Genomic DNA, 23460 nt, shown 5'->3' with positions numbered 1-23460 from the left:
GTCACCATTAGGTTAGCTATAATTTCAGATTCTTATTGAATTCCATTTCACTGGTCAGCCATGGTGAAATTTGAACCTGTTTCTTCAGGACATTAACTGGAGCCCTGGATTACTTGTCCAGTGATATTATCACTATGCCACAGGACCCAATGTTTCTCAGGATTTCCACTCAACAATTCTGCAAACAAAAGCATTCTATTGAATTGCATTGCTTTTAACCTATTAAGTCTTCTAAGAGACTTGCATAATTTGTTTGTGTAACCTATAGAACTGACAGTGATTGTTTCCTACCTGCAGGAGTCTGGGCTGTAAAAGGTTAACGTGTCTGAAGGAGTGATAAATGGAGGCCACATTTCACCCGCTGTCCCATTTATCAGGTTACACTGCTGGGAATGCCAGTAGTTAACCTGGATTGGAAAGAAAAGGGAAAACAAAAATCATGGCTGCATTTGCTGACACTGGTGCACGTGCATTTGAACAGCTTTGGGGTAGGGAAACGTGGCCAGAAGACAGCGGAGCCTTCCAGGACCCCTGCCTCACTCTCGTCCCCCACCTTCACTTCTCTTCCTCCCTTGTACCCCTCCCCTGCTGCCCTCGCACAACTCCCCCCTGCTCATTAATTGGAATCTCCTCACCCATGAAACCCATTTCAAATTTGCCTTTCCTTTATGCACATGCATAGTGTAAACTTTAAATCTGATATCACCCACAACCTGCCTGATGAGCTGCTGGGTCTGGGATCATGAGCAGTTGTGGGTGTCAGCAGACGCTGCCTTTGGAAAGTACTATAGAAGGTTAAATGTGACAAAGTGGATCAAAAAGACACGAGTAATCAATGATTAAAGCTTAGCCTGAACAAGTAGCAATTCCTAATTTACGCACCTCTTTAATACCGTTCCAATTGTCTATAAGATGAACTTTTGTAATATTATCAACTCCTGTGAAAACTGTGAATAACCCAGTATTCGAGTTGTTCATCTATAAAGAAATGGCAAAATCTGCATTAATAACTTCCTTATGCAACGTAACGATCCGAAGTTTGACCTTCCAGGCTTCCTTGTATTATGGAAACCAGCTGCTCACCTCATCTAATTCATGCAGAGATTCAACTTTGACCCCAGCAATAACCTAATATCAAAAGGTTTATATTTGACAAACTCAGGGGTATTTCCATTGGAATCAATGTTGACCATAGAATCAGACAGATCAATCTCTAGTCTGTGCTGGCATTTTGAAAGAGCTATTATTGTGAATACCAAATTTCAAAAATCAAATATTTTAATAGAATTTTGGTTCAGGAACAAAAAACAAGTTTTTTTAAATATATACAAAACAAAAACAGAAAGAGAATACCAGGAACTGCAGACCAGAGGGCCTTCAGAAACCAAGAATATTTTCTGAACTGAAATAACTAAGCAAATAAGGTTCATGGATTGCAATGTCCATAATCATAAGATGCTTACAAAGAGTTGGAAGGCAGCCTAGCCAGATGCCAATATACTACAGATTATAACAGAACACCAAGGAGCTTAGTGAATTCCCGAGAGCTGGAACCCGCTAGAGTTTGGTGTCAGGATCGTGTAAAGTATGAGAAACGATTGACTGGAAAGGATGGTAGATCAATAAGTGTGCTATTGACATTTTCAGGTATAAATGACAAGTGTTCACAAAATATAAAGTTAAGCCACTTTCCTTCACTCTTATATGTTATAACAAGTTTGCTTAAAACATGAAATCCAGTTACAACATTCAATTTCTTTTTCAAAAGTCATTAGCACACACCAAGATTATAACACCATTAAAGACGTTTTTATTATTCTGTATTTTTGATTGTGCACTGAAATGGAAAAAGAACCATTTTGAAAATAAAGGATTCACAGAAACACTATACAAAAGCAGCCTTTTGGCCCATCTAGTCTATATTGACAAAAAACCTACTCTACGTCTACGAGTCTCACTTACCAGCACTTGAATGTGATGACATTTTAAAAGCTCATCCAAGTAATTTTTTTTTTAAATTATGCATTTTCCCACCTCAGCTACTTTCTCAGGCAGTAGACTCTAGAATCGCACCATTCTCTGGACAACAAAACTTTTACACCAATCTCTTCTAAACCTTCCATTTTATAATTACGCCCCTTGTTATTGACCCTTCAAGCAAGGTTTCTATCCAGCCTGTTCATATCCCGCATAATTTTAGACGCCTCGATCGGGTCTCCCGCCACCATCCCGCCACCCCCCCACCTTACCAATTATCTGCGAAACTTATCATCCCACCTCCCCCAGCCATTCTCATCTGCATTATTTTTAAATATCACAAACAATAAAAAGGGACCCAGCACAGATCCCTGTGGTACGCCACTGCACACTGGGTTCCAGTCACACAAACAGCCTTTACAATCACCCTCTGTCTCCTGGCACTAAGCCAATTTTGGATTCAACATGCCTTGTTACCCTGGATCCCAAGAGGTCTTACCTTCTTTATCAGTCTCACACATGGCACCTTGTCAAAGGCCTCGCTGAGATCCTTAGAAATTACCTCAGCTGCATTACCCTCACCCACACACCTAGTCACCTCCTCAAAAAGTTCAAATGTGTTAAGTATGACCTCGCTCTGAAAAGGCCATGTTGACCAAATCTGATCAAATTTTGCCTCTCCAATGGAGATTCATTTTCTCCTTCAGAATTTTCTATAACACTTTGTATCAATGGAGTAAGACTCACAGGTTTGTCATTCCCTGGTTTCTCTCTACCAACCCAGGTTAAAAAGAATATCAATTAGCCCTCTGGCACCTCTCATGTCCAGAAATAAAAATTTGGATCAGAGCCACTGAAATTTCCTCCCTGATACCCCACAATAGCCTGTGATACAACTCATCTGGACTTAGGTACTTGACCATTTTAAAGCCCAGCAAAACCTCCAATATCCCCTCATCCCTGAAGTCAATTTGCTCAAAAAACTCGCAGTAACTCTTCCAGAATTCTGTACCTACATTCCTCCTTTTCCAAAGGGAAGGCATGTAGCCATACCCTCCACACACACAAAACCCCTTAACGGCCCTTACTCTTTCCCTGGTTACACAAGGGAAATTATGCTTGGCAAATCTACTGGAATTCTGAGGATGTAGCTAGACTGTTGAGCTGCTAGTCCCGACCTTCTGTCAACCAGGTTTCTGTAATGGCTACAACCTCATAGTTCCTGTCATTACACAGAGCTAAAGCTCAAAGTTCACCCTGCTTTACCTGTTATACTCCTTGTTTTTTAATAAACATACTTCAGGCTGCCAGTCCCACAGTGCTCATTAACCTGGCCCTGTCTGTTCTTCCCATCAGACTTACTAGAGTTAGCTTCAACCTGCTTTCCAAATCACTCAACATACTGAGCTACTGCTCTGGTTTCCTCCACCTCTCCCTGCCATACTAGTTTAAACTCAGTGGGACTTGCAAGCCTCCCTGCAATACTTAAGGATGTCTTGGGACTACATAATTTTACTTGCCAATGTTTTCTACTGCCTCACATCGCATCCTAAATCGCTTTGTCATTTTCTCCCATTTTCTACACTTTCCCGGGACCTCCACAGATTTATTCCAGTCTCACTTTTCCTTCTTATCTAATCCCAAATATTCCTGGACATCCAGGATTCTTTGAGCTTGTTGCTCCTACATTTCAGTCAAGTTTAGAGCAGCGTTGGAAAAGCACAGGTCAGGCAGGATCTGAGGAGCAGGAAAATCGACGCTTCGGGCAGTAGCCCTTGATTCCTGATGAAGGGCTCCTGCCCGAAACATTGATTTTCCTGTTGCTCAGATGCTGCCTCACCTACTGCGCTTTTCCAGCGCCACTCTAATCTCCAGCATCTGCAGTCCTCACTTGCTCCTACACTTCACCCTAAAGGGAGAATGTCAGAACTGTACTCTCCATAATGTGGGGATATAGGCAGAGTAGTGTTATTTCTGCAATTATATTTACTTATGCAAGGTAAATGAACTCACACCAGTGTGTAACTGTTTCAACTAAGAGCTGAGTCAACGAGAATGCAAACTATGTGGAGGAAATACGTAATTGTTTTGGTATTAGCTAAAATTGTATGCAAGAATGAAATGCGACTGCAAAACAATGGTAGATGTTACAACCAAATAGATAAGGTACTGCGAGGATGTAGGTTAAGCCAGATATGCTTGTACAAGCAGTAGTTATAAGCATCGGTTTCCCACTTTTACAGAAACACAGGAACAAACCCCAATTAAAAGGTCAGAAGGATCAGTATAGTTTGGGAAAGCACAGATGGAGGGAGTAAATAATGGTGAAGAAAGGATATACCTAATAATGGGCCACAGTGGGATGTGGTCAAACGGCCTTGTGAGGCCAGAAATAAGCATTTTGTCACAGACAAGGCCGGATAAGGCAAGAGATAAACAGGAGTAATGGGGCCGGTCTTAGAGAAGTGGAAGATGTAAACAGGGAGGAGCAATGGGATTAAAAAAAGGAACCAAATTACATAAATATCATGTATTCGTTGAATTCAGTCTGTGTGTGTGTGTCCCTGCCTTGTAGACAGTGGACATCGTACTCTCTTGCAAGAGTGAAATAAATGACACTACTGATTCAGGTCTTGTCTCGGACTGAAATTATTAAAGTGAGTGAGCTTCGTTTCTCACAATTGGGGGCTGTCCAGAATGTTCTTCCATCGCCGGGGGGAGTGGCTGGCTCTGGACACTGGGAAGACGCGTCCAGTTTCCAATTGAGGAGCAGTCTCATGTCCTAGTTTGGACCGCTCCCTTGGGCAACTGGTACGAATCCTACAATAGAGACATTTGAATCAGACAGTGAAAGGAGGTCGATAGAAAATACGGCAAAAAAGGGCCAGGCAACTCTGCACAGACCAGGGTAAGAAAATTTACTTTTAAGTACTGCCTTGGTGGCCGGGATTGAGTTTTAGTAGTTAATAAAGGGACTAACGAAGGTACTCAATATGGGCTGTGCCGTGGGTAAGGAAAAAGCCTCCGGGAGAACAAAAGAAGAAAAAGGCAATGGAAACGGAGGTGGGGTCCCTTACAACATACCTCCAGAAAGTCCATTGGGCAGGATGTTGTGGAATTGGAAAAATAATACTTGTACAAGGGGAAAAGACGATTAAATATTATTGCTTTGTATGGTCTAAGGAATCCATTCTTCGTCCCGCTGTCTTCTGGCCAAAGTACGGGTCGGACGAAGACTGTTCGTATATATTTGGATTTATATGTCAATGAAAAACAGCCTTACAGTCAGGAAGAATCAGATTATGCTTCAAGTCGGAAGGGCTAGTGGCTGAAGGGCTACGGAGGGTACACTTTGTAACTAAATCGTGGCCAGACATCCAGAAAAATATTCAAACGATAGAGAGCTGAAGCGAGGAGCACCCAGAGGTGTTGTTGCAGGAAGCTCAGAAAGTGTCTGTGAGATATGGTGTGTTGAGAGAGAGAGAGAGAGAGAGAGAGAGAGAGAGAGAGAGAGAGAGAGAGAATGAAAAGAGCTGTACAGCTGGGAGAAAGTTTAACCCTTTGTGATTCGGTTTGAATGTACATTTGTTTGTTGGTGATTGAATGTTTGCGCTTTATTCCCTGGAGCTTGAGTTCCAGGACAGTTTTGAATCTGAATTTTACTATGGAAACTTAACATGATTTCTTTTAAGGTTAAGGATTCTATAGTGATTATGAAATAAAATGATAACTCCTGTTCTTTTTACAGGTCATGACTGCCTTACTATCAGTTTCTAACTAATCTCTTTTATCCTTACATAAAAGCGATTTATGGAGAACAGTTCAACATTAGATTGTAGTAAAAACAAAATCCTATGGTTAATATCTGTGACCTTGGATTCGGCCATTGTTCCTGCATTAGAAGTTTTTTTTAAACTTGAATAAACAAACTCTTTTAAGGTAGCCTGATTATTTCACGACCTATAGCATTGTAATTGAGCAATGATTGGTCAGGACTACTTAAAAAAAACTAATTTTGGATTTAAATTAAAGGGACTAAAACTGGGTAATTATAGTGGATTTCAAAGTTGGGAATTGTATGCATTTTACATTTTAAATATTAAATACTGAATAAATGAATGTAAATATATAAATATATTTACAAGTTAGGAACAGGCTTTAAAGTTAGTCAAGCATGAATTGATGAATTGGTATTTGAAGTTATGAGAAGCAAGAAATATTGAAATATTTCTTTAAAAAAAATTCTCAAGGTCTAAATAAAACATTGGGTGATGAAGAACGGCCATTAGGTGGCCCTAAGGCTGTTAAAGTTGGTTAAATCGGGTCAACAATTGATCTGGCAACGCAACATGAGAAGTGGAAACAAAAGGCAAAAATAATGATGGCCCACGGTTGATGAGATAATAAAGAAAAGGACAAAACTAAAAGGAGAAAGAAACCAGAATGGTCAGGGAGATGATGTTAAGGGGTCTGGTGGACAGGAACAAGGATCAAAGTGGAAATCCCCATAGGCAGGATGTTATTACTGTGAAAGGTCGGGTCACTTTAAGAGACAGTGTCCAGATTTGAAAAAGGAAGTAAAGGCCGTGCCGTTTACGAACCTTGATGAAAAATAGAGGTGTCAGGAGTTCCTGTCCCCGGGGACCAGCCAGGAACCCTTGATAAATTTAAAGGTGGGACTTTATAAAGAGGACATAGTTTTCCTAGTCAATACAGGGGCAGCAAGGTCATCCTGAAAATTTAAGCCCAAGGCAGGGGGAACGAAAGAGTTAATTGGATTATGGTGACAAATTTGCGATGAGAGGCACAAAGAGTCAGTTTTGCGCTCATGATAAAATACTGCCACCAAATTGGGACTGAAGTAACTGCAAATGGTGCTTTGAAATCTGTTGAGGTTCTTAAAAATGAATGCGCTCGAGCAAAACAATTACAGAAACAGAATGAAAAAGCATAAGTGACTGGTAAACAAACAGAACTGCGCAATTACAGTTTTAAAAATGTTTTGGTCATTTGTTGCCTTTCCACCCTGAATTACAGATAATGATTTTTATATAATTAATAATTAATATTTACAATAAATCGATTGTGCTAGCATGAATCAATATTAATTGGCAGGATCCCTTCACGCAGTCTCAGTGATCTATCATATTGATTCATGGTTAATTTAAAACATGACTGCATTAATTCATTGCTAATTAAAGAATGGAAGGCTACATTACTGGCTGATGAGGTAATGAAAGAGGCAGCTCTGAATCCACGGGAAGCGGTGGCTTATTCCCTAATACCTACTGTCCCAGGTCCTTGGGAAGTTCCTATCTCTGGCTACTGCCAATCCCAGAAACTAAAGATTTTTTCTTAAAGTAGTATATACTGGGCTTGTCCTCCTCTTTGTCTTTCCTCAGGAAGCAGGCTTTATTGGCACAGACTCCACCCCTTGAATTCGCTGTTCATCCGATGCGACCGGAAGGTTGCGTCTTTGTAAAATCACAGACACGGACTAAATTGCAACCGGACTGGGAAGGGCCGTATCAGGGTCTTTTGACCGAAATGGCAATAAGGACGGCGGAGAAAGGCTGGACTCACTACACTCAGATCAAAGGGCCAGTGGAATCTCCAATTGAGGAAGAAGTATGGACAGCTGAATCAACACAAGAACCACTGAAACACAGACTAAAGAGACTTTGAGTAACTGATTATACAGTGGTGACGCGAGCGCAGGATTATTTGTGTAGTATTGTATATTAAGTCTTTTTATGCTTCAGCATGATGTTTAGAATACTGGGAATGCTTAGAGTTATGATGCTAGCCCTCTTATTATTGGAATTTTGTCAAATATCATTTTCATATGTATTATTAACAGTTCCGGAGTCTGATAATCCACAAGTAATAGACGCTGATGCATGCAGCTTAGTAAATTGTGGGGATGTGGATAATCAGAGACAGTACCGCAGCTCAGAGATACATCTTAAGTCCTATGGGGATGGCCTTGGAGATGGTACTTGGTATAATGGTCTCGTCACAGTACACTGGGCCCCCTTCTGACCAGCTCGCGATTGTCCCAATAAAAAGGTGTAACCCAATAAACCTAACGATAAAGAAAACCACATGGCACAAAGCAGTTCTTTGGTAGGCCGGGGGGGGGGGGGGGGGGGGGGGGGGGGGGGCGGGAAAGGGGCACCTATGAGATACAATTAGATGAAACGTTTGGGATAGAAATGAAAGCAAACGGGAAGGATTTCTCGGGCTGTTGTTTTCAAATTAGTGTAGACAGGGAAAATGGGTAGAACTACTGGATAATAAGGTACAACCTTACACCCCTCCCGATGACCCTAAAGTAGTAAAAATTAGAGATAAAGGACTTGAAACAGACCATTGAAATAGAACCTGGATATGGGAATGCAAATGCCTGGGTTGAATGGGTAAAGTATACTGTAAAAAGTCTGAATAAAAGCAATTGTTATGCACATGCCTCCGGTCGGCCAGTGGCCCAGGTAGTTCCCTTTCCACTCGGGTGGAAGCAAGACAGGAAGGGCATGAAATGTATGATCGCCCTGTATCAGGATGAGACTGCGTGGAATGATAGGAATTGTACCTCCCTATCTCTGATGTTCCCCCCTTTGGAGAAGATAGATTCAAAAGCGCCGCCCCCCCCCACCGACGTTTTCAGCCGCAGTTGGAAATCACACGTTGTGTGCGCGTAGACGAGATACAAATCGGTCTAGAGATTTGGGGGAGCTGAAATTGTGTACAGAGAGTAAGAATGTCACTGAAACGGACAAGGGAGGGAACTACTCAGCACTAAAGGTTCCCCGGGCGGATCTGTGGTGGTACTGTGGAGGCAAAATATTGAGACCCACCCTCCCTCCAGATTGGAGAGGGATATGTGCAATTGTACAATTGGCAACTCCATTTACCCTGGCATTTGAGAAGGAAAAGATAGTGGGAAAAAGGGAAGGGGTAAAAGATTACTGTTAGACACTTCTTTCGATGACAAGATTTCTCTCGATTTGGTAGGAGTCCCTAGGGGGGTACCTGATGAATTCAAGGCTCGCAACCAGATTGCAGCAGGCTTTGAGTCAGCTCTCTTCTGGTGGGTAACAATTAATAAAAATGTAGATTGGATAAATTACATTTTCTATAATCAACAGCGATTTATAAATTATACAAGAGATGCGGTTAAAGGAATATCTGAACTGCTTAATGCGACAAGTAGGATGGCATGGGAAAACAGAATGGCCCTTGATATGATTTTAGCCGAAAAAGGATGTGTGTGTGTGTGTGTGTATGAGATGTTAGGAAGAAGCTGTTGTACCTTGATTCCTAATAACACTGCGCCTGATGGTTCAACTACTCGGACCTTAAGGGAATTGACTACCTTAGCAGAGGAACTGGCTGAGAATTCAGGAGTAGACACATCTCACGGGATAGCTTGAATCATTTTTTGGAAAATTGAAGGGGGTGGTGGTTTCCATCCTTACTTCCCTGATAGTAGTAGTCGGGGTATTGGTGGCAATTGGCTGTTGTATCATACCCGGTTTAGGAGGGCTCACCCAAAGACTGCTTGAGACAACCTTATTGAAACAGATGCCCCTAAAAGGGAATCAGACAGAGGAACTTTATCGACTAAATAATGAGGGGATGAGTGAGACCAAGATGGATGAAATCGCCGGAATGATGCTTGCGAATTTTGGGGGCGATGCTTAAAAGAACAAAAATGCAGAAGGTAACAAATGGTAGTTAAAGAAAAAGGGAAAATTGTGGGGATATAGGTAAAAGTAGTGTTATTTCTGCAATTATATTTACTTATGCAAGGTAAATGAACTCACACCAGTGTGTAACTGTTTCAACTAAGAGCTGAGTCAACGTGAATGCAAACTATGTGGAGGAAATACGTAATTGTTTTTGTATTAGCTAAAATTGTATGCAAGAATGAAATGTGACTGCAAAACAATGGTAGATGTTACAGACAAATAGATAAAGGTACAGTGAGGATGTAGGTTAAGCCAGATATGCTTGCACAAGCAGTAGTTATAGCATCGGTTTCCCACTTTTACAGAAACACAGGAACAAACCCCAATTAAAAGGTCAGAAGGATCAGTATGGTTGGGGAAAGCACAGATGGAGGGAGTAGATAATGGTGAAGAAAGGATATAACTAACAATGGTCCAGTGGGATGTGGTCAAACGGCCTCGTGAGGGCAGAAATAAGCATTTTGTCACAGACAAGGCCGGATAAGGCAAGAGATAAACAGGAGTAATGGGGGCCGGTCTTAGAGAAGTGGAAGATGTAAACAGGGAGGAGCAATGGGATTAAAAAAATAGGAACCAAAATTACATAAATATCATGTATTCGTTGAATTCAGTGCATGTGTGTCCCTGCCTTGTAGACAATGGACATCGCACCCTCTTGCAAGAGTGAAATAAACGACACTACTGATTCAGATCTTGTCTCGGACTGAAATTATTAAAGTGAGAGTGAGCTTTGTTTCTCACAATAACAAGCTTAAAATACATTGTCAACGTTTCAGCTCCATAACCCAGTTCTGAAGGACTGTTACTAGAACCGAAAGGTTGACTCCGTTTTCTGTCCACAGATGCTGCCATACTGGAGTTTCTTCAGCTATGTTTGCTTTCAGATTCCAGTATCGGGAGTTGTTTTTTGTTAAAACAATGTTCTGGTCACTAAACACTGTCATTACAAATACCGGTCCTGCTTCAATCCCTAGAGTTTGCACCTTCCCTTATTTAGATTAGATTACTTACAGAGTGTGAAAACAGGCCCTTTGGCCCAACAAGTCCACACCGACCCTCCGAAGAGCAACCCATCCAGACCCATTCCCCTCCACCTAACACTACAGGCAATTTAACATGGCCAATTCACCTAACCTGCACATCTTTGGACTGTGGGAGGAAACCGGAGCACCCGGAGGAAACCCACGCAGACACGTGGAGAATGTGCAAACTCCAGACAGTTGCCTGAGGCGGGAATTGAACCCGGGTCTCTGGCGCTGTGAGGCAGCAGTGCTAACCACTGTGCCACCGTGCCGACCTTCTACATGTTGATATAAAAGGCTCTCCTGAATAAGTTTCAAGAAACACATCCCCTCTAAACCTTTTACACTGTGACTATCCCAACTAATATTTGAGGAAAGTTGAAATCCCCTACTGTAAACAATCTATTACAGTTTTTGCACACGTCAGTGACTTGTCCACATATCAGATCCTGTCTTACCTGCTGACTGTTTGGAGGGGCAGTAACACTCCCAATGTGACTGCCTCCTTTCAATTCCTCAGCTCTACCCACAAAACCTCTTTTGAAGCCCTTTCCAGGACATTATTCCCTTGTTACTGCAACGACTCAGTTATTAGTTAAATGCAACACCATCTCCATTCTTACATATTCCTTTATTGACAAGGAATTTCAACTTGTGCCCTTAACTGTCTTACCTATAATATTTAATGCTAGGAATAGAGGTAATCCATGCTCACCTTACTCTCCTGAAACTCAACATGGCTCTGTGCTCCCTCCTCCTGCCACTGATTGCTGAAGTCTTATTGCAGTTTTTAAAAACAATTTATCGGATGCTCTTTGAAAGTCTGTTTACACATCTGTTAGTTCAAACAGTAGTTGAACTGTTATTGACAGATGAGCTGAAGTCATGGGTGTGTAATAATAGAGATTCAGCTGGCAACATGTAGCTGTTTGGTCTGTAGATTGGTGCCAATCATAGGCTGTCTGTCAACAACTATGCAATTGGCTTCCAGGGAGCTGAATAACTATGGAATATAATAATGAGAAGCCCTCAGACCTCCACCAACGAAGGTCCAACCCTACATTTCTGCAATGACCCCACAGCCCTTGATTCCACGACTGATTAAAAATCAATCTTTCACAGCCTTGAATATACTAAAGAAGTCAGCCTCGTCTGCATTAAAGAATTCCAGATTGACCACCTGGAGAGACATTCCTCCTCAAACTGTTCATACCTCTCCTCTCCTCTCCCACACCCCCCCCCCCCCCCCAACCTCCCAATTGACTCAGATTTTGCCCTTTGGTCCTAGACAAGGGGAACCATAAATGATTTGGATGTGAACATCAGAGACATAGTAAGTTTGCAGATGACACCAAAATTGGAGATGCAATGGACAGCAAAGAAGGTTACCTCAAATTACAACAGGATCTTGAACAGATGGGCCAATGGGCTGAGGAGTGGCAGATGGAGTTTGATTTCGATAAATGCAAATTGCTGCATTTTGCAAAAGCAAATCTTCACGGGACGTATACACTTAATGGTAAGGTCCTAGGGTGTTGCTGTTAAACAAAGAGACCTTGGAGTGCAGGTTCATTGCTCCTTGAAAGTGGAGTCGCAGGTAGATAGGATAGTGAAGGATGTTGTGAAACTTGGAAGCATTCAGAAAAGATTTACAAGGATGTTGCTAGGTTGTTGAGCTACAGGGAGAGGTTGAATAGGTGGAGGCTGTATTCCCTGGAGTGTCAGAGGCTGAGGGGTGATCTTATAGAGATTTGTAAAATCATGAAGCGCATGGATAGGATAAATGGACAAAGTCTTGTCCCTGGGGTGGGGGCAGTCCAGAACTAGAGGGCATAGGTTTAGGGGCACAATTTTTTTTTAAAACGCAGAGGGTGGAGTGTGCATGAACAAAGAAGAAAGAAAATTGCAGCACAGGAACAGGCCCTTTGGCCCTCCAAGCCTGCACCAATCCAGATCCTCTATCTAAACCTGTCGCCTATTTCCAAGGATCTGTACCCCTCTGCTCCCTGCCCATTCACGTATCTGTCGAGATACATTTTAAATTACACTATCAGTCCTGCCCCTACCACCTCCGCTGGCAATGCATTCCAGGCACCCACCACACACTGCATGAAGAACTTTCCAAGTACATTTCCCCAAAAAACTCCCCCCTCCCACTTTGAACTCATGACACGTAGTAGTCGAGTCCTCCACTCTGGGGGAGTTTCTTGCTACGCACGCTGTTCATACCTCTCGATTTGTAGGTCTCAATCAGGTCGCCCCTCAAGCTCCTCCTTTCCAATGAAAATAATCCTAATCTACTCAACCTCTCCGCACAGCTAGCACCCTCCATACCAGACAACAACCGGATGAACCCTCCTCTGCACCCTCTCCAAAGCATCCACATCCTTTTGGTAACGTGGCGACCAGAAATATACGCCGATTCCAAAATGTAGCCGAACCAAAGTCTTATACAACTGTAACATGACCTGCCAACTCTTGTACTCAATACCCGGTTCGATGAAGGAAAGCATACCGTATGCCTTCTTGACGACTCTACTGACCGGTGTTGCCACCTTCAGGGAACAATGGGCCTGAACACCCAGATCTCTCTGCACATCAATTTTCCCCAGGGCTTTTTCATTTACTGTAAAGGTCGCTATTGATTTGCGTCTTCAAAAATGCATCATCTTGCATTTGTCCGAATTAAACTCTATCTGTCATTTCTCGAATCTATATTCTGCTGTATTCTCTTTTGGTCCTCTTCACTATCTGCTACTCCATCAATCTTCGTGTCATCTGCAAACTCCTCCAGATCACAAACAGTGGTCCCAGCACATATCCCTGTGGGACACTGTTCAGTTTGAGAAGCTCCCTTCTACTACTACTGCCTCCTGCTGTCCAACCAGTTCTCTAACCATCTAGCTAGAACATCCTAGACACATACAACTTCACTTTCTCCATCAATCTACCATGGGGAACCTTATCAACCACCGTACTAACGTCCATATATAAGATATCTACATCCCTTCCCTCAATCAACTTTGTCACCTCTTCAAAGAATTCTATTCTGTTTGTAAGACATGACCTTCCCTGCACAAAACCATGCTGCCCATCACTGATAAGCCCATTTTTTTTTCCCCAAATGCATATACAGAGGAACCTCGATTATCCGAATACCAACTATCTGAAAATCGGATTATCGAAGGAGATCGAGGTCCCGATAGAAACATTAAAGACTGTGTTTCCAGCAGTGATCGTGTCTTGTTTACAGTGATTGAACAGGCACCATCGCCAAATAACTAACCTCCTGCCCTCTCTCCCTCTCCACACTTTCCCTGGAGTTCCACAGAGGGGTGAACTCTAACCCCCACCCCCCCTTCCCACTTCCAACAATAAACTCTCCAACATTGTCCTGTACAGGGCAAAGGTGGAACCTGTCAAAAAGTTGCAGTAAAAAGTTGTGTGTGCATGTGTTGTTGTACGTGCGCACATGCTATTTGGAGACTTGCCCCACAAAGGCAACTGCAGCAGTCTTGTTGTTGGTGTCCACTCTGGCTGTTCCAGAGCTGGGGAGGGTGTGTACAGGGTTGGGGGCGGGGGTTGGGGTGTATTGGGGGCTAAAACATTGTCCTGAATACCGATGTAAAGTACTCATTAAGAAGCTCACCTATTTTCTCTGACTCCACACATATCTTCCCTCCTTTATCCTTGAGTGGACCAACCCTTTCTCTGGTTACCCTCTTGTTCCTTATATATGAATAAAAGGCTTTGGGGCTTCCTTAACCCTGTTCACTAAAGATCTCTCATGACCTTTGTTAGCCCTCAATTGCTCATTTCAGATCGGTCCTATGTTCCCAATATTCTTCCAAAGCATCGTCTGCCTTCAGTTACCTAGACCTTATGTATGCATCCTTTGTCCTCTTAGCTAGTCTCACAATTTCACCTGTCACCCATGGTTCCTTAATCTTGTCATTTCTATCCCTCATTTTCATAGGAACATATCTCTCCTGGACTCTAATCAACCTCTCTTTAAAAGCCTCAAAGTATGGAGTGAGCTGCCAGAGGACGTGGTGGGGGCTGGTACATCGCAACATTAGAAAGCATCTGGATGGGTACATGAATAGGAAGGGTTTGGAGTGACATGGGCTGGGTGTTAACAAATGGGACTAGATTAGGTTGGCATGGTTGAGTTGGACTGAAGAGTCTGTTTCAATGCTGCATACCTCTATGACTCTATCCAGCCTTTCTACATCTACCCTGTCATGTCCAAGAATTCTGGATGATTCAATAAAGTTGCCTTACTTTCTTCTAACTCCAATGGGAATAGGCCCACCTTATTCTCATTTATGGACTCTGTTTCCATTATCCTTTTGGGCAATGCATTCTGCATCTAAAGCATTATGCGCATAATTACTTTCCGAGCTGTTAAAGTGGTGATTTGAGACAGCCCAGGGAATCCCTTGTGGACTCAGACCTGTAAAGCCTCTCTCTTGGCTCGTCCCAGAGATTGTGCTGGGTAGATTAGATTACTTACAGTGTGGAAACAGGCCCTTTGGCCCAACATGTCCACACTGACCTTCTGAACAGCAACCCATCCAGACCCATTCCCCTACACCTAACACTATAGGCAATTTAGCATGGCCAATTCACCTAACCTGCACATCTTTAGAATGTGGGAGGAAACCAGAGCACCCAGAGGAAACCCACACAGACACGGGGAAAATGTACAAACTCCACACAGATAGTTGCCCGAGGCAGGATTTGAACTCGGGTCTCTGGCAATGCGAGGCAGCAGCGCTAACCACTGTGCCACCGTGTTCTTTGGAAGTCTGGAATAAAAACCTCTTCAAGGCAGTTTAGTTTAATTTTAGTCATCCCCTTTATTCACTAAGAGCATCACTGTTACAACATAACACTGACAGCTATAAGCTAAACTAACTTAGTTCTAATAACCCAGGAGAGTAGGATACCAGCTCTTCAAGTCCCCCAGCAGGTTCCATTATACTGATACAAAGTGACTTCCTTTATGCAAAGTTTCTTTTAAAATTGCATGTTCTTAATTTGATAGATAACATTGAAAGACAATAATTTGCAAGGAAGAAAAAAGTTAATTGACAGGTCTGTGTACGCTTGACTAATCACTCCTACAGGCCCGGAGCCATTCATCAGGTGAGAAAAACATACCCAGCCGAGTTAGGTGTCTGCTAGTGAGATAAACTCAGATCATAGAGGTATCAGTCTGAGCTAATTGGAGAGTTCATAAGGTAACCTTACACAATTCACATATTTGATACAATTACTTTACAAAATGGCTTCTTAGCAAGGAGGGCAAACTCTTGACCATAAAAAGGCTTCCTGACACATTGTGCCAGAATCTCCTCAATGTTAGGCTTCGAATAGTTTCTAACCTAGGAGCAAACTCCTGCTTTTTGAGCACTGAATCATTCTGTACTTGAGGCTGAGATGTTACCATAAGGTTGCATTTAATCTGACTCATTAGTCTTTGAATTAACATGCTTTCTTTTCAGGATTGTGATTCAAATTCAAATAGGACAGAAGATCTGATTAGTTAGAATTGACGGTAGGGCAGTCTGTAAGGTCTGTAGAGTGGTCTGCAAGAACAAGTTAGTTCAGGCTTCATCAATATTACATTTTACAGAATTTGTATTTAATTGCTCAATATCATAAAGTCCCAAAATACAATTAAATTCAATCCATAGCAGTTCAGCACCAAGAGTTCATTTTCTACTGGCTCCAGCCTCAGCACTAAAATGCACACTCCCTCGTGTCCTTATGAACTCTCAAAGTCAGGATTTTGTAACAAGTTTTTTTCTGTGTCTGCCCCGCTTGTAAGGGGTAATAAGAATCCGTTATAATTAACAGCATCTGACCATTAATTACAAAGCTTTTGATAGTACAGTGTTTCATTTCAGGGTCAGAATCAAACACGGTCATTAATTTCACAAGGGAACGGCTGTGAATGTTATCACTTGGTGTCCTGTTCACACAGAATCACCGACGCAAAGGCAAATTTTTTAATTGCCTTTTAAAATCCTGTTACCACTTGGTGAGCCCAGATGTTCCTATCTTCTGCATTCCTTGAGTTTCGCCCCTTTTTCTGAGCCTTCCTGCCTGTCCATTTTCTAGTGCAGTAAATGTGTTCTATAATTCAACATTACATTTTAGTCTAAATGTTTAAAGACATGTTTTAAGGCTATAGACTTTCTCAGAGCTTTAGTGAAAATCTACCCCTTCTTTTACTGCACCTTCTGCCGTCGAAAATATTTTTGTCCCTTCTACATCAAAATCAATGAAATCCCTTCTTAAACTTAAAGAGAAATCCAAGCCATTCCAGTTTCTCCGCACAACCAAACTCCCTGATCAGTGATTTAATTCCAGTCAGTCATCCCCTATCCTAAATAATGCCAAGGATCCTGTAGCCTTGCCGTGCCATTTTTAACAGTTTGTTCCTCTGTTCTGCATCTTCTTTAAGATTTTACCATTTACTATGTGCCCCTTTTGGTCTTTCTACTAAAAATGTATCATTTCACACTTTTCTGCATTAAATATTATTAAATCTGTTCTAGCCACTTGTGTCCGCCTGAAGCGACTTACTATCCCACTCACATCTCATTTTTAAGTTTCATGTCATCTGCAAACTTTGAAATAATTCCTTGTAAACAGAGGTCCAGATCATGAATACAAATCCAAAAATGCAGCAGTCTAGTCCTGTGGAAAAGACAGAAACATAGAACATCGAATGTTACAGAGCAGCACAGACCCTTCAGCCCTCGATGTTGCACCAACCTGTGAAAATACTCTGATTCTGGATTAGTGGTGCTGGAAGAGCACAGCAGTTCAGGCAGCATCCAAGGAGCTTCGAAATCGACGTTTCGGGCAAAAGCCCTTCATCAGAAATAAAGACAGTGAGCCTGAAGCATGGAGAGAGAAGCTAGAGGAGGGTGGGGGTGGGGAGAAACTAGCATAGAGTACAATAGGTGAGTGGGGGAGGGGATGGAGGTGATGGAGGTCAGGGAGGAGAGGGTGGAGTGGATAGGTGGAAAAAGGAGGTAGGCAGGTAGGACAACCCAGACAAGTGATGGGGACAGTGCTGAGCTAGAAGTTAGGAACTAGGGTGAGGTGGGGGAAGGGGAAAATGAGGAAGAGCTTCAGGGCAGAGGAAATGACCTGGGAGTTGCAGTGGGAAAGGGACTCCCCGAGATTCTTGTAGAGAGAGGAGGAAAACTTCTTCAAGGCAGGCATCCTTGCAAGAGGATTCACAATAGGGTTAAAATCACTCCACCCTCCCCTATCACTTTCATCCCCTCCCCCACTCATCCATTGTACTCTATGCTACTTTCTCCCCACCCCCACCCTCCTCTAGCTTATCTCTCCACGCTTCAGGCTCTCTGCCTTTATTCCTGATGAAGGGCTTTTGCCCGAAACGTCAACTTTGCTGCTCCTTGGATGCTGCCTGAACTGCTGTGCTCTTCCAGCACCACTAATCCAGAATCTAGTTTCCAGCATCTGCAGTCATTGTTTTGGTAAAAACAATCTGATGCCCATCTAACCCGCACCGTTCCAATATTATCCATATGTACGTCCAATGCCCATTTAAATGCTCATAACATAGGAGAGTCTACTACTGTTGCAGACAGGCTGTTCCACACCCCTGAGTGAAGAAACTATCCCTAATATCTGTCCTAAATCTACCATCCCTCAATTTAAAGCTATGTCCCCTCCTGTTAGCCTTCACTGCCTGAGGAAAAAGTCTCTCATTATCCACCTTAACCCTCTGATTATCTTATACATTTCCATTAAGTCACCTCTCAACCACCTTCACTCCAACAAAAACAGCCTCAGTTCCCTTAGCCTTTCCGCGGAAGACCTCCCTTCCGTACCAGGAAACATCCGAGTAAATCCCTCTGAACCCTTTCCAAGGCTTCCACATCCTTTGGGGTGGCACGGTGGCTCAGTGGTTAGCACTGCTGCCTCAGAGCACCAGGGTCCCAGGTTAGATTCCAGCCTCAGCTGATTGTGCAAACTCCACACAGACATTCTCTCTGTATCTGCGTGCATTTATTCCAGATGCTCCAGTTTCCTCCCACAGTCCAAAAGATGTGCAAGTCAGGTGAATTGGCTATGCTAAATTGCCCATAGTGTTAGGTGCATTAGTCAGAGGGAAATGGGTCTGGGTGGGTTACTGTCCAGACGGTTGGCATGAATTGGTTGGGCCGAAGAGCCTGTTTCCACGCTGTAGGGAATCTAATCTAATCTCCCTATGATGCGGTGAACAGAACTGCACACAATACTCCAGGTGTGGCCTCACCAGTATCTTGTACAGCTGAAACACATCCTTGTGGCTCTGAAACTTAATCTCCCCACCAATAAACGCCAACACACCATATGCCTTCTTAACAACCCCAACTTTCAGGGATTTATACACCTGGACATTGCAATCTCTGCACATCTACACTGCCAAGAATTTTACCATTAGCCCAGTATTCTGCAGTCCTGTTATTTCTTCCAAAGTGAACTACCTCTCACTTTTCCCACATTAAACTCCATTTGCCACCTCTCAGCCCAGCTCTGCATCTTATCCATGTTCCTCTGTACCCACAATGGCCTTCAGCACTATCCACAACTCTGCCTACCTTTGCATCATCTGCAAATTTACTAACCCATCCTTCTATGCCCAAATCCAGATCATTTTTAAAAATGACAAACAGATCCTTGCAGCACACCACTGGGAACGGAACTAGAGGATGAACATTTCCCATCAACCACCACCCACTGTCTTCTTTCAGCAATTTCTAATCCAATCATGAATTTATAAACCATCTTTCACAACTTCAAAGTGTCTTACAATGAAGTCAAATGGCCTAATCCTGATCTCAAGTCCTATTTTCATTATGCGTAGATGTTTGAGCTTTAACAGCAGAACCATGCCAGCTAATTTGTACTTAAACTCTCAAAAACCAAGGTGTTTTTATTGACCTTCACAGTTGCTTTACCAAAGAGATCAATCAAATAAGTCAGATAATGTCTCAAATCCAATGCGCACTTTCATTTCTTCAAATAAGGCTACACATTTTACACAACTTGCCCTTAACATAGTATTAAAAAATGTTCCTAAAATCTGAAATAAATAAAAAAGATACTTACATCAGCAAACAAACCAAACTTTCCTTTAAATGGGAGCATGCCTGGAAAAACTTGATTAAGAAAATCAACAAGTGGATCATCATATCCCCACATTATCTCCTTCACAGATTTCTTAATAAATGGGGTCTCATTAAATGTCTTCAAGGCAGTGCTGAAGATCAGTTTCAAAGCATAAGATAAATCTTCAGCCATTAAAGCTGCACCCTGTAATTAAACCAAGCAATAACAAACATTCAAATACTAAAAGGAAGTAAATCAGTAACCACCAAATAAAAGTTGGATTGGCAGACCCTTCCCCTTAAGCAATAGCAAAATTGAGGAGCGTCAGTGGATCTGAAACTAACTTTGAATCTTGGAGACAAATCAGTTAGTGACCAGAGAAATCATCTGTCTTGGAAGTAGATGCTAAATTAGTGAAAAGTATTTAGTGAATTCTGACAGACTGTAAAACAGTCACTTCATCAGATCAAATAGAAAACTGTAAATGAGGGCTACATAAACCAAAGGTCAGAGTTTAAGGTGGTTCCCTGGTTTCAAATTTATATTGGGCATGTTTTCTGGGAAACATTTGTTGCAGAATTCTCAATTTTATACATGGGGCTGGCTGGACCTAATTTTTGGAAATAAATTGGCAAATTGTAGAATTGTCAGTGGGGAGCTTTTCAGTGATGGAGATTGCAACTCAGTAAACACAAACATTGCTAAAAGGAGACTAGAAGTTGAAGGTTTTTGTCTTGCAATCATCAGAATTTAGGACGCAAGAAACAATGTGATTCTGCCATTTGATAAAACTTGGACCTGTACTAAGAGTCACATGAAAAACAAATTCAAGGTCATCAGCTGGATTGTAGTGTGATGTATACATCGATACTCAGGACCTTGTTTTACGTGGGGTGGGGTGGGGCGGGGTGGGGTGCAGGAAAGAGATACCTGGGTTAGGATTCTGATGCATCTTCCCCGATTCCTTCAGCTACATGGGCTTTTGGTTGAAATTGAAAATGAAATGAAAAGTCCCAGTCTTGACATTAAAAAGAGAAATCTCCCCCCCTTAAGGTTGAAATAGAGAGCTCTGAACCTTGCCAATGAGTGGCGACTCTTACTTCCATCTCATTAACAGCTCAACAAGTCTTGTTTCCATGCTGCTTCCAATTCTCTTTGCCAAGTAACTGGACGGTCAGTTCTTGAAATTAAAAAAGGTTATTATCTTGCAATAATTTACCACTTCCTTTTCCACACCCAAATCCAACTATGTCTTCATCACATTCCGAATGCTCCAGGACAACATCCTCATTCCACTTCATTCAAGCACATTGGCCAACTCTCAGCTTCACCATAGCATCACAGCTGCTCCTGGATCAACACATACCCCAACTCCATCCTTCAGGACTTTACCGTGGAGCTCAAAGTCACCTACCACTTACACACTTCTGCCACGCCGCATGAGATAAAGGGACACAGGAATTTTATCACATCGTTATAGCTTCATTTTGCAGCCCTCACTCATTTTGAGTGAGCCTGGAGATTGCTAGTCTCTTAAAGCTTGCATTTGTCTTAGTTGGCAGCTGGTCAGAGTGAGGAACACTGAATAGTCAAATGATGGATGCGACACTTTATGACACCATGATACATCAATGTCACACCTACAGCATGTACCATTTAAGGGGCAAATATACTGCATATGCTTCAACCAAATAGCCATGTCTGAAAGACAGGGGATCGGTCCTCAGTAAGGTCAAGGGTGATATTTCTTTTGAATTGAGAGAATATGGAAGATAATTGGTTGCCAGCAGAAATAATTAAAGCCAGAGCAGGGATGCATTAGCAGGAGGCTAAATACAAACGTTTCTTTGCCTGCAACGGTAGTAGATTTGCCAATTTTAAGTACAGTTAAGTTGTCATTGGACAAGCATATGGATGTACATGGAATAGTGTAGGTTAGATGGGCTTCAGATTGGTATGACAGGTCGGCGCAACATCGAGGGCTGAAGGGCCTGTACTGTGCTGTATGAGGCAGAAAGGAATGAGCAAATGTTAGGAATAGGTAACAAACTGGGAGGCAATTAGTACAACCACCAGCATAAATCAATGGACACCCACTCCTGTTAATCAGGCTCAAGACAATTACAGCCTTGTTAAATAGTTTAACTTGACCCCAATTATAGGTTGTTCTTCACTGTGTCCAACACCTGCACATACACACAACACGAGTGCTGGGGAAAAATAAGCACTACCGCTGTTAGGGGGGAGTGGGGGAGTAATAAACACAGGTGCGGTCAGAGGTTCTGTTCACTCAGAGCTGCCTGAGGGAGCTGGCTCAGTGTTTAACAAAAAAAAAAGAAGAGGACTGGTTCAAATCATGTACCTACCAGAGTAAGCATATTGGGCAAGATTAGTTCATCACTCTCATTCCCAAATGACCGTTCAGGACAGAAATGGTAATGCCGATATTCTCGGTATGTGACAGTATAATTACTGTGAAATGTTATGTTGCTTTTCTGTCTGTACTCCCTGAAAAATCAGAACCAATAATTAGTGCTGAGAGTCAGACACATCGTAACAGAGGTACAATAACAAAATGTTAAAATATCAAGTATGAAGACAACTACACTTGCAAGGGTTTCCATTATGTACAAGGTGGTGTGGACTAAAATCATATTCTAAGACAGCCACATTCCTATACTAATAAATTCACTGGATCACTGAAGGTTCATGCTTCAGAATTAGCTACACTTCCAACCCAGGTATAACATGGGCACAGAACCATAGAAACGATACAGCACAGAAGGCAGTCTAGCTTGTCCATGCCGACCCAGATAATCTTTCTAACTCCATCTTCCTGCACACGACCCACAGTCCTGCAGCACCTATGGTGTGGATCTGGGCACTTTATAAAACAGGTTTAAAAGGTCTCCACCTCCACCTTAGGTGGAAGATTTCAGACAGCCACCATCCTATGCGTAAAGACATTTTTCCTCACATCACTTTTAATCCTTCTGTCACTGAGCTTAAATCTATGACCCTGGGGTTTGAATTCTCTGGTAAGGGGAACAGGTTCTTCCTGTCCTGTCTGTACTGCCCACATTTCTATATATCTCAATCATATCACACCTCCGCCTTCTCTGTTCCAAGAAAGGCAAACTCAACTTCTTCAATCACTCCTCAGGACTACAATTCTCCAGCCTGGCAACATTCTAGTAAATAGTCTCTACCTGTTGTCCAGAGCAATTATGTCCTTACTGTACTGGGGTGACCAGAGTTTAAACAATACTGCAGTGTCTTATACAGTTTGATCATTATATATTGTATTTATAGCTGCCAATGAAGGTGAGTATTCCATAGACCTTCATAATAATTTATCTAACTGTCCTGCTATCCTTAGGGACAGGTGCACTCACATTCCAACCTGCCAGCACCTGGCCCATATCCCTCCAAACCCTTCCTATTCATATACCCATCCAAATGCAATTGTACCAGCCTCCACCACATCCTCTGGCAGCTCATTCCATACACGTACCACCCTCTGCATGAAAACATTGCCCCTTAGGTCTCTTTTATATCTTTCC

At 42.4% G+C, this 23460-nt stretch overlaps 1 protein-coding gene across 4 annotated transcripts in view; it reads right to left on the bottom strand.

Annotated features, from left to right (window-relative positions):
- The window catches only part of scarb1 (scavenger receptor class B, member 1), a 107772-nt gene that overhangs the window by 50452 nt on the left and 33860 nt on the right, over positions 1-23460 (bottom strand). For all 4 annotated transcript variants that reach the window (XM_072587576.1, XM_072587577.1, XM_072587575.1 and 1 more), the window contains exons 3-6: positions 22264-22405; positions 19898-20101; positions 883-978; positions 292-407 (exon numbers count right to left, since the gene is read on the bottom strand). In XM_072587576.1, coding sequence (XP_072443677.1) covers positions 292-407; positions 883-978; positions 19898-20101; positions 22264-22405 — 558 coding nt within the window. The remainder of the gene's footprint in view (positions 1-291; positions 408-882; positions 979-19897; positions 20102-22263; positions 22406-23460) is intronic.

Source organism: Chiloscyllium punctatum, chromosome 17, assembly GCF_047496795.1.
Source record: "Chiloscyllium punctatum isolate Juve2018m chromosome 17, sChiPun1.3, whole genome shotgun sequence".
Lineage (NCBI taxonomy): Eukaryota > Metazoa > Chordata > Chondrichthyes > Orectolobiformes > Hemiscylliidae > Chiloscyllium > Chiloscyllium punctatum.
Note: the sequence above shows the minus strand (reverse complement) of the source record. Positions and strands in the feature narration are given on the sequence as shown.